We start from the raw sequence: 12,949 nt of genomic DNA on the forward strand, positions 1-12,949 counted from the left end.
ATCTTTTCCACTTTATTTCTGTTATTAGTTTTATTGATTATATTCAAGCATAAGTTGATCATTTACTTCACTGTTTAGTTTTGATCTTTTTAAAACATTTTATTTCTGACAAGTTCCTCCCAGGATTTTTATTTTCTTCAAACTCTTTTTTATTGAGCCCATGGTTTTCCTCACCATGTAAATTACTGCTTAATTACTTTAAATCCATTACTTTATCCATTCAAGAGTGTCTCTTGGGAAACCTTGTATTATGTATTTTTCTTTCTTCATCACTTTTGGTACTCTAGTCTTTATAAGTAATTGGTTGTATTTTTTTTATTACAATGTGATTTTGCTTTGAATTGCTCATTTTCTATTTTAATTGTTTTAGTCTGTTTTTGAGGAGTTTGTAAACTTTGATTCCCTCGGAACCTCTCATTCTACAATTTTACTCAAAAAGATTCTTATTTCTTAATAGAATGCTTTCTGGTATGGGCTAACCTTAAAACAATATGCAACCCTGTTTGGAGGTGTAGCTGGAAATCCTAAGCATTTAGTAGCTTGCTCAACTATGATTTTAAAATCTTCCAAACAGTAAGAGAGAAGAAAAAGGTTTTGTTTTTCTTCTTACGTCTTACCTGTAATATTTTTCAGAGATGCATAAAAGTTAATTTTCTATCTTCCATACATAAAAATTTAATCCCCTGAAATTTAAATATATATATTTTTATAAGTAGTGGAAGAGAGATTATAATTACTAATTCCTCTAGATAATTAATGTATATCAGCAAAAATACTCCAAAATCTGTCTTGGTCACTATATAAACAATGAAATATGGGACTTCCCCAAAGTTTGGCTATATAGAACTTGCAATCCTTAAGGGAACTTAGAAAAATATTCTGCTTCAAAAAATCTCTTAGCCGGATTCTGTGTATGACTTACTAGTGTATAATATTATATCTACTTTTCCACAAAAAATGACATAGTAAATCTACATTCGTATATATCATTAGACTTAACTGTGAAAGTAATTTTCCTCTTTGTCCATTAATGCCTCCTCTGAAGGTTCAAGTTCCTGGGTTTCTGACATTTTCTGTGAAACTTGGAAGCTCCTCAAGTATTTTTTTCTATTATCAAACAGAGATGGAGATAAGAGAATTAACAATGAAAAACACCCCAAGACCACCTGTGTATGAGCCTTATGAAGTTTTTTGCCCAATAGTTAAAGATAACTATGCTTTATAAGTTATTGAATGCTTTACCATTTCATAACTCATGATTCTTTCATCTTTGCATATCTTTTATGATTTAGAATTACCCTACCTTATTTTTTTTCTTTATTCCCATTCCTATTAATATATTAATTACTATAGATAGCAAATATTTTTAGGACTTCATTTGAATTCAGAATCCACCTTAAGCTATTCATTTTTTTTATTTTCTTTATCTCTACATCTGTAAGTCTTACCTCTATTAACTATGTTACTGAAGAACATCCGTAGATTTGAAATAAAATCTATACAACTCTAAAATGAAATTAGCATCAGATTGTAATGTGTGTGGCTAAGTTTAAGAATGTAAAAGTTTAGTCACAAGGTGCTATATTCGCTAAGGAGAGAAGCAGTTGCAGAATGATAGGTGGAACTTCAAGGTAATACCTCATTTTGTCTAAGGCTAGTATTTTTAAAAATTAATTCTTTTTTAAATAATTAATTCTAATAATTTGCTAATTTTAAGTATCTCTGGTTAGGGTTCTTTGCTCTTGAAAATGCAGGTAATACCTCCATTTACTCCATCTGAATAAAATTTTAAATGTGGCACCAAGCTCTACTCCCTGAAAATGCCATATCCTTGGTACACTGAATGGATCACCCCCTCTGGATTTATGTTGGATGGCAGGAGGGTGGGTCTGCCTCTTGGACAACTCTCCTTCTGGCAGCCTCAGGTTACTTAACCACTGGCATAATGCCTATTGGAAGGCCATCTGTGCTTTCTGATAGTGCTGTAGAAAGGCCCACTGCTGCTGTTGTTCAGCCATCTGTGCCTTCCCCTGGCATGATTTGAGTAGGGTGGCTTACATCTGCCGCTCCTAGGTACTTGATTGCTGAGCAAGGAAGTACAGAACTGTTTCCTTAGCTCTCTTTTATTAAAAGGAGTTTTGTATTATTCATCTTAAGGAAATAGACTAACCACTTCAGATTTTTAGAATGTGATTTTCCAAACATCAGAAGAATATTCTTCTTTGTGTTTTAATTCTTCAAAACATATGGAAAAATAATATCCTTACATAATAACTCTCAGATTCTTAAATCTTTCCAAATATGGCTTATCAGACCTAGCTAATGGCTTTTCCTCTATACTTGGCCTTCTATTAAACAGAATGAAATTCAATCATTTTGAACTTCTATATCAGATATGATGGTATAATTTAAATCTTTCTGATTTCCAACCAATTTCAATTGTACTTCCTCTGAGTACAATCAATACAATCTCTGATCCCTACTGTATCATATCTGTGTCCTATAGCAAGATAGTTCAGTTCTGTATGACAGTCTATCCATGCAATTAATAAACACCAAAATCTAAACCAACAAAAATCCCAACATAATCTATTTAATTCAAATATCTAATAATTACATTATATTATATTCTTTGCATTATGCATCATGATATTCTTTTCAGGGAGCCAAATAGAAATAAAGAATATTTATGCAACAAAGCAAATAAATTATTTGTATTATTTGACATTTAATTTATGGCACAGAAATGTATGAAAATATCTAAAACTCCAGGTAAATGAAATAATGATCACGTAAAATCTTAATTCAGGTCACACATATTTTATGATTTTTTAAATTGACTTGCATTTTCCTAATATAGCATGGTTTTACCCCAAATGTGGGATCTGGTTACTATAATATGCAGTTCAAATTGATGCAACACTTTAATGAATATATGTACATTAAAGTTCTGTAGTAAGGTATTGTTTTAAATAAAACTTCTAATTTGTCATATCAAATAGCAATGAAAATGCATAAAAAATTCAACCTATGAAAGCATAACCATTGATCCATTGATACCACTAATATGTCTGTTTCCAAAAGTGATTATAAAATAGGGGAAAGGACCCACATGTACAAAAATATTTACAGCAGCTTTTTTTGTGATGGCAAAGAATTGGAAATTGAGGGGATGTCCATCAATTGGGGAGTAGCTAAACAAATTGTGGTATATGATGATAATGGAATACTATTGTACTATAATAAACCATTTCAAAAAAGCTGGACAGGCCTACACAAACTGATACAAAGTGAGATAAGCAGAACCAATAGAACATTGTACACAGTAACAGTGATATTACATGATGGTCAACTGTGAAAGATTTAGCTACTCTCAGCAATACCACAATTCTGAAGTACTTATGACAAAAAATGCTACCCACCTCCAGAGAAGTAACTGTTGGCATCCAAATGCAGATCAAAGCATACTATTTTTCATATTAGTTTATTTATGTTTTTATTTGGGGAGTTTGATTTTATATGAGTATTCTCTTATAACAATGACCACTTTGAAAGTATATGCTTCATGATAATACATATATAACCCAGATAAAATTGCTTACCATCTCCAAGGAGGGGAAGGGAGGGAGACAAATTGGATCTCATGATTTTGGAAAATGTATGTTGAAAATTGTTATTATATATAATTGAGAAAATAAAATATATTTTAAAAATAGGCTGTGAAAACAAAAAAATTAATAAAACAATTACATACAATATAAAAATCTGAGCGGCTAACTACCAAGATATATTCAAGGATCATATGAATACTTACAGAACATTTTTCACATAAAGACAGATTCAAACAATTAGAGAAATACTCATTGCTCATGGGTAGACTGAACCAGTATAATAAAAATTATAACTCTACCTGTTAATTTATTATTTAGTGCCATACCAATTGAACTACCAACAAATTCTTTTATAAAGCTAGAAAAAGTAATAAAATTTATCTGGAGGAGCAAAATATCAAGAATATTAAGGGAATCAATGAAAAAATGTTAAGGAAGGCAACCTAGCAGTACCAGATTCCAATTTTATTATAAAGAGCTATTCATCAAAATAACCTGGTATGGACTAAGAAATAGAATGGTGGATCATTGGAAAAAATTAGGTACAAACTGCAGAATAATCAATGACCATAATCATCTCATATTTGAAAAACCCAAAGATCCAAACTTTGGTTGTAAGAAGCCATTTGGTAAAAATTGCTGGGAAAACTAAAAAGCAATTTGGCAGAAAGTAGACATAGAACAACATCTCACACCATATACCAAGATATGGTCAAAATAAATAAATTATTTAGACATAATGAATGCTAGTGAAGTAATGAACAGTGAACAGAAAAATGTACCCATCATATCTATGGGTATGGAAAGAGTTTATGACCAAGCAAGAGAAAGAAGATAAAATAGGTAATTTTGATTAAATGAAGTTAAAGTTCTAAAGAAATAAAAATAATATAGTCAAAATTAAAATGAAAACAAGAAACAGGAGAGGGAAACTTACAATGAATTTCTATGATAAAGACATAATTTCTCAAACATATATTAAACTGAGCCAAATTCCTAAAAATAGGAGCCATTCCCCACTTAACAAATGATGAAAGGATATCAAATAGCAGTTTTTAGAAAAAACAAAACTATTAATAGTCATGGAAAATGCTCCAAATCATTGGTGATAATCATCTAATCAATGATTACAAATAAAAATTAAAACAATTCTGAGATGGGACCTCACACATCAGGTTGGCTAAGAAGACAGAAAGGGGAAATGAAAATCTCTGTAGTAGATGTAGAAAAATAAGGCCACTAATGCACTCATAGTGAAATTATGAATTTGCCCAACCATTCTAGAGAAAAATTGGAATTGCCCCCAAAGAGCTATAATATGATGCATATTCTTTGATCTAGCAAACCATTTACTGGATCTATATTTCAAAGAAAATTTTTAAAAGAGAAAATAGCCTATCTGTACAAAAATATTGATACCAGCTTTTTGTGGTGGCAAAGAAAAGGAAATTAAGGACATGCCTATCAATTGGGAAATGACTGAACAACCTGTGGGATATGAGCATGATGGAATACTATTGAGCCATAAAAAGTGACAAGCAGGATGGTTTCAGTAAATCCTGGGAAGACTTATATGAACTTACACAAAATGAAGTGAGCAGAACCAGAAGAACACTGTACACAGTAACAGCAATATTGTAAGGATGATCAAAACTGTGAAAAAATTAGTAACTCTGATCAAGACAATTACAAAGGACTGATGATAAAATAGGCTCTCCAACTTACAACTGATGATCTCTGAATGATGATTGAAGCATACTTACTTTTTTTCTTTATTTTAATCCAGTAATACATTTACACATCAGTTTTCTAAGGTTACATGATTGTTTCCCTCTCCTCTTTCTTCCCTCTTCATGGAGTTGACAAGCAATTCCACTGAGTTATAAATGATTATCACTCAAAAGCTATTTCCATATTATTCATTTTTGTAAGAGAGTAATCTTATAAAACCAAAACCCAAATCATATACCCAAACAAGTGATAAATCATGTACTTTTGAAGAATACTTTTTAAGCAGCATTCTTATTTCTTTTGTCTGTTTCCTTTTGTAACACAGCTAATATGGAAAAATATTTTGCATGAATTTACATCTATAATTGTCATCCATATCAAGTGGAGGAAACAGGGAGAAAGAAAATTTGGAATTTATAGTTTCAAAAAAACATTGTTAAAAACTTTTCACAGGAGGGGTAGCTGGGCAGCTCAGTGGATTGAGAGCCAAGCCTAGAGACAGGAGGTCCTAGGTTCAAACCTGGCCTCAGACTCTTCCCAGCTGTGTGACCTTGGGCAAGTCACTTGACCCCCCATTGCCTAGCCCTTACCACTTTTCTGCCTTGGAACCAATACACAGTATCAATTCCAAGACAGAAAGTAAGGTTTTAAAAAAAAAAAACTTTTCACAGGAAATTGGGGAATATTTAGTGAAATAAAATATATTAGAAAAAAAATTTAAAAAATTGAGTCATCATGTAGGATATATATATCCTGATATATCAGGAATTGAGAAGTTAAGGTATTTGAGGGAGCATCAGTATGAATGCTGAAGTCTCATAAAAGGACAGGAGTTGGAAGGGAGAGAAAGATTATCACCCATATACTAAACTCATTGAGGAAGAAAGGAAAACATCCTGAAGGGTTGATAGATGACATCTGCCAGGATATATATACTGGTGATAATTTTGAATAACCTGAACTGCAAAGGAAGAGAGTTGTTAGAGAGGAGGTGGAGATGTGTAGTCCTGAAATAACAATGGAGAGCAAAGAGTATTCCAACTCTCCTACCATAAGCAGTGAGTTAGGAGATATGAGTGGAAGTGCTACCAGGACCAAAAATGGATGCATCATGAGGGAGTAAGGTCTCAGAGAATGTCAGTAGGTGAAAGGAATTTAGAAAGGGAAAGGTTTATGATGAAAAATGTTGATTTTGAGGCAGACATTCCAGGCAACACAGTGAAAGGGGTGGATAGATTTAGAGTGGGACATGGTTGGATAGAAATAAAGGAGTGGACAAGAAGGATGGAAAATCAGATTTATACTCTAGCAACTAGAGTTTCAAAATAATTGGATGGAGAGAGAGCATCAATGTGTGGAAGTATGCTAAACTTTAGAAATAAATCCAGGTAGAGAATAAATGCTTGGGGAAAAGTCTATTGAGAGAGACTGGTGATTAGCCAGCTTTATTTTCTATTTTATATATGTACATAATATATATTTTTTTCTGTCTCTAGCCTATTTTCACATCCTTTTAAGTTCTCCTATTGATAGATATCCAAAAATAAGTATTTTGTTGATTGGTACTGTGAATCTTAAAATTTCTCAGACTTGTGAATCTTAAAATTTCTCAGACTCTACCTTAGAATGTTTGGTTAAGGCTATTCCCCATTTTAAACAATGAAGGTACTTAGTCAGGAATGTAAGGTGGGAACTCTAACATTACTCCACCCATACTTAGTCATACTTTAGGGGAAGATAAAGTTGTAAACTCCTTACTGAACAATGAAAAGTACTCAACCCATACTTAAAGTGAGGCAAAAGTCCTTAAGCTAGGTCTATTTTTAAATATAATACAAAAAGGTGCTAAATACCTATGAAGGTCAAATTAATCACTAAAAGGTCAAGCAAGCTTAACAAGAGGTATGAGGTTTTAGTCTACCCAGAGAAGGTAATAACAAGATTAGTCTACTCAGGTGTGAATTACTCAAAAGTTTTAATCAACTCAGGTGTGAATTAAGAATGGCCAATCCTTTCAAAAACATCTACTGTGATTGGTAGTCATAGAAACTTAGGGGAGGTGACATAGAAGAAAATTCTCTTTAAAAGGAGGTCAGAAAGGCCTCTGAGGAAAGGAATTCTGCTATTGAGCTGAATTGGAGGCTGGTCTCTGTCTTGGTGGCTGAAAGGTAATTCAGCCTTGGAAGCTGAAGTGGAGCTCAGGAGCTATACTGGAGGGTCTCTCTGAACACTAAAATCTTGCTTGGGAAAAATCTTGTGGTGAGTTGATAAAAGACTGACTGATCTCTCTTTTAAGGCTTAAGCCTAGGCTGGCCTAGCCCCTTTCCCATTATTTCCTCTTACTCTCTCTCTCTCTCCTTTTCCTTAATTCCTTATTTGTATTAATTAAAATCTCCATAAAAACCCAGCTGACTTGGGTATTTCATATTTGGGAATTTTTCCCATGGCGACCACTTTATTTTAATATAAAATCAAGACACTAAAAATGATCTTTACGGTTTTGAAAATTCAAAGTCTTGAAACCATATTTTCACAGTCATAGTTTAAAGCAACCACTCTTTTGACTGTAACAGTACTGAATCCAATAGAATACAGTTTCTAACAATCAGAGCTTTCCAACAGGGAAACAGAATGCCTATTAGGGAATCAGGTCCCTGACACTGGAAAAATGCAAGTTAGAGGCTGGCTGACCACATGGCATAGATTTTGTAAAATTGGATGTAAGGTTGAACAAAGAAACTCCTTCCAACTTTTAGATTTTTGTCATTTAATGCGATGTTTTTAAAAATCATTTTCAGCTGATGATGACAAGAATTTGCTAAGGAAACTGATACATTTGAGGGTTTCGTTTCTTTTTTTTAACCCTTATCTTGTGTTTTAGAATCAATACCAATAGCAGGTCCAAGGCAGAAAAGTGATAAGGGCTAGGCAACTGAGGTTAAGTGATTTGTCTAGTAGGTAGGAAGTACCTAAAGCTAGATTTGATCCCAGGTCATCCTGATTCCAGACCTGAAACACTATCCACTGAGCCACCTATATACCCTGAGGATTTGATTTCTTGATAAAGGTGTGTGTTTGTGAGGGATATGTGTATGTGTGAAAATACTTAATTAAAAATGTATTTCCTTCCCCCTAGAAATCTGAAATAAATTATTAAAAATAACTACTTTTTCTTTAATATACTTGATGGCTATTGTTGAAAGAGGTAAAACATTTCCCTGCATTAAAAAAGAAAACTGAGAAAAATTAAAATATAACAACAAAGTCAATTCTTTCTGTTCTTTAGTCTAAACAATTTTCCCCTTTCCAAATCTCTTTCATTATCTACTCAATATTCATTTTAAATTAAACTTTTTATTTTGCTTTATTCCCAAAGGACATCCATTACTTTGCAATAGATAAGGGTGAATTGGCGCTAGCTGAAGTGGCAAAGAAACGAGCTAACGACATTGATGCAGAATCAATAACTACTGGAGTTGGTAAGAATTAATACTGTTTGAAAAGCCTTTTTTGTTTTTAATCAATACTTGCTTTGTATCGTTATTATGCCCTGCTGCTAGGACATTTGGCTAATTTGAATTGGTTTCTTGGAAAAGAGAAAGCATCTTTATTTAGGTAAAGAATTAAGCTTCTATCACTAGTATAACCTCAATTCAAAGGTTGGAATGGTGCTAATTAGTAAGCAAGGATTGTTGCAGTCAAAATAGAGAAAACCAAAAAAATGGATTTTATTAGTAGGACTTGGTAGGGATTGCATATTATCATCAATGGTGTTTCAAGTTTATGAGCAAATCTTCATTCCAAAGTTGATGAAGGTAAGATCCATTGAGTACACATGACATTGTTCACATTCAGACAGATTTCTGCCTGGATTAGGTCCAGAGTTTCCTTATCAAACCCAGAAAAGGTGATATGCTCAGAGTGGAGCAGCATGGAGGATATTAAAAGGAGGATCAGTTGCATTGGCCACATATGTTATCCTCATTTGTGCTTTTGTATCATTGTAGTTTCTGCCAATTCCTCCCAGGGCTCTGTGTGTATCTACGGAATGTGCATCCCTGGTTTATGGAGAATAATTTGTAGCTACTATTCTTACTGTAACATCTCAGGAAATATCATTGTCCAGAGCTAATTTTATTTATTCAATGAATGTAAAGAGGATGATCACTGGGGCAGAATCATGAGATATAGATTTAGAACTACAGAGTAGCAACTAATGTCCAATTTAACATTCTTATTACAAAATAAAATCATAAAACAAAAAAGTTTCAGCTAAGTGACTCAAAGATTTTTTTCAAGATACAAATAAATGGGTTGTTTTCATCATGTTTTCATCAAAGGCAAAAATGTCACTCCATGAGATACCTGGTCTTCTCACCTTGTAGTACTCATTATGAAATTATACAAACATAACAACATGTTGTAATTGTAGCATGTGCAGCAACAACTTTTATAGAAGATAAATGAGAGAAACTCTGTGAAGAAACTAATTAGACTCTCCAAACTAAATTAGTATATATTTTGGAAAATCTATATTACCAAGTATAAAAATATAGTTAAAGATCAATCAATAAAACATGACATATTTTTATGAAATACTCAGAAGCCTTATACTTGTCTAAATATCAAGAATATGTTTTAAAAGAATGTAATAAAGCATTGAATGTGATAATCACCTGCTAACCTCATCCAAAAATATAAATGACTATTTTTAATTTTTCCTTCTTATTATTAAATATGAACATTTTAATGTACAAAAGAAAAGAAAAATTTTTCTGTATGAAATTATTAATCTTATTTATACATTGTATAGCTTGTTTTTTAAAGTACATTTGACTATAGAGAATACTTTGTTCAATGATCCATCAAGTTTTAAAATCAAGTCACCGAACAAGGAAACACATACTTACCTAAGGTTTTCAGCCTTTAAATTCTATTGATAGTGAGCTTCTTGGGACTCACAGATAACAGTGAACTAATTACATTGAGCTTCAGAATACTACAAAGCCTTCCCCTCAATGAAATCCATAGTCACTGAAAAGATATTAGCTAAGGAAAAACAAAGTAGATGAAAAACGCTATATCATGATTTGCAATTGCAAGGTCAAGCATTTTGAGTACTGTGTGTGAATGTGTGTGTTGGGATAAGTAGCATAGTAGAATGGGATGGAAGGTCAACCCTAGAGTCAAGAAGACTTCATTTAGAATTTTGCCTCCAACACATACAAACTCTGATGATGGTCAAGTCCCTTAAGGTTTCAAAGTTGGAAATTTATTACTGATTTTCACTGATGGAAGGTGTTTCTTATCCAATAGTTTCTTACACCAAATGACATCATTTATCAAATATTTATTAAATACATACATATAGATATACATAGATTATTATATATACATACAAGAATCCCATCCACATTGGGACTTTCCCATCATGGTTCCAACATGTCACAAGTCAGCATAGAAAATTAAATCAGAATTTGGAGGAGTTTTGCAAAAGTCACAGATTATACAAGGAGCCAGCATATGACACAGCAAACATTTAGAAACTCAGAAATGCACAAAATACATGTATTGTTTTATGTAATATCAACATATTTTATCTTTTAATATCATAAATGTGTATAATTCCTTTTTTCACCCTTACTTTCCATCTAAGAAGGCAGAAGAGTAATAAGGACTAGCCATTAGGGGATAAGTAATTTGCCCAGGGTCATAATTTCTTTTTCAAAGTTAAAATAAGTAAAAAGTTAATGTTTTCAAAAAGAACATGAAAGCCAAACAATTTTATGCAGATTTTCCAGATGGGGGACTGCACATCTAACTCTGACAGTGTGGAAGGGACACCTGTACTTTGTTCTTTATTTTTAATTAACTTTTGTGTTAACCAAAGGTGAAGATTCTTGGGCGGTTTCTAATTATTGATAGTCTTAAAGAAAGAGAAGTTTTCAGAATATGTATATAAAATTAGGAGTTATGATATAATTCTAGAATGACTCTGAGTATGATAAATCTCAAAGCATGTAAAGTGTGTCAAGGTCCTTCCAAGTTTTCCACATTAGTTAGGGTTCCAAGTTTTCCACATTAGTTAGGGCAGCTGAACACACTATTTTTTTTAAAATATATTTTATTTGATCATTTCCAAGCATTATTCGTTAAAGACATAGATCATTTTCTTTTCCTCCTCCCCACCCCCCATAGCCGACACGTAAATCCACTGGGCATTAGATGTTTTCTTGATTTGAACCCATTGCTTTGTTGATAGTATTTGCATTAGAATGTTCATTTAGAGTCTCTCCTCTGTCATGTCCCCTCAACCTCTGTATTCAGGCAGTTGCTTTCCCTCGGTGTTTCCACTCCCATAGTTTATCCTTTGCTTATGAATAGTGTTTTTTTTTTCTTGGATCCCTGCAAATTGTTCAGGGACATTACACCGCCATTATTGGAGACGTCCATTACGTTCGATTATACCACAGTGTATTAGTCTCTGTGTACAATGTTCTCCTGGTTCTGCTCCTCTCGCTCTGCATCACTTCCTGGAGGTTGTTCCAGTCTCCATGGAATTCCTCCACTTTATTATTCCTTTTAGCACAATAGTATTCCATCACCAACATATACCACAGTTTGTTCAGCCATTCCCCAATTGATGGGCATCCCCTCGTTTTCCAGTTTTGGGCCACCACAAAGAGCGCAGCTATGAATATTTTTGTACAAGTCTTTTTGTCCATTATCTCTTTGGGGTACAGACCCAGCAGTGCTATGGCTGGGTCAAAGGGTAGATATTCTTTTGTCGCCCTTTGGGCATAGTTCCAAATTGCCCTCCAGAATGGTTGGATCAGTTCACAACTCCACCAGCAATGAATTAATGTCCCTACTTTGCCACATCCCCTCCAGCATTCATTACTTTCTGCTGCTGTCATGTTAGCCAATCTGCTAGGTGTGAGGTGATACCTCAGAGTTGTTTTGATTTGCATCTCTCTGATTATAAGAGATTTAGAACACTTCTTCATGTGCTTGTTAATAGTTTTGATTTCTTTATCTGAGAACTGCCTATCCATGTCCCTTGCCCATTTATCAATTGGAGAATGGCTTGATTTTTTGTACAATTGATTAAGCTCTTTATAAATATGAGTAATTAAACCTTTGTCAGAGGTTTCTATGAAGATTTTTTCCCAATTTGTTGTTTCCCTTCTGATTTTATTTACATTGGTTTTGTTTGTACAAAAGCTTTTTAGTTTGATGTAGTCAAAATTATTTATTTTACATTTTGTGATTCTTTCTATATCTTGCTTGGTTTTAAAGCCTTTCCCCTCCCAAAGGTCTGACATGTATACTATTCTGTGTTTACCCAATTTACTTATGGTTTCCTTCTTTATGTTTAAGTCACTCACCCATTTTGAATTTATTTTGGTGTAGGGTGTGAGGTGTTGATCTATTCCTAGTCTCTCCCACACTGTCTTCCAATTTTCCCAACAGTTTTTATCGAATAGTGGATTTTTGTCCCAAAAGCTGGGATCTTTGGGTTTATCGTATACTGTCTTGCTGAGGTTGCTTTCCCCCAGTCTATTCCACTGATCTTCCTTTCTGTTTCTTAGCCAGTACCAAATTGT

The 12,949-nt window shown here is 33.3% G+C and overlaps 1 protein-coding gene across 2 annotated transcripts in view; it reads left to right on the plus strand.

Annotated features, from left to right (window-relative positions):
* The window catches only part of WDPCP (WD repeat containing planar cell polarity effector), a 380,194-nt gene that overhangs the window by 261,002 nt on the left and 106,243 nt on the right, over positions 1 to 12,949 (plus strand). For both annotated transcript variants that reach the window (XM_007476757.3, XM_016428064.2), the window contains one exon: positions 8,719 to 8,821. In XM_007476757.3, coding sequence (XP_007476819.1) covers positions 8,719 to 8,821 — 103 coding nt within the window. The remainder of the gene's footprint in view (positions 1 to 8,718; positions 8,822 to 12,949) is intronic.

This window comes from Monodelphis domestica, chromosome 1 (assembly GCF_027887165.1).
Source record: "Monodelphis domestica isolate mMonDom1 chromosome 1, mMonDom1.pri, whole genome shotgun sequence".
Taxonomy (NCBI): domain Eukaryota; kingdom Metazoa; phylum Chordata; class Mammalia; order Didelphimorphia; family Didelphidae; genus Monodelphis; species Monodelphis domestica.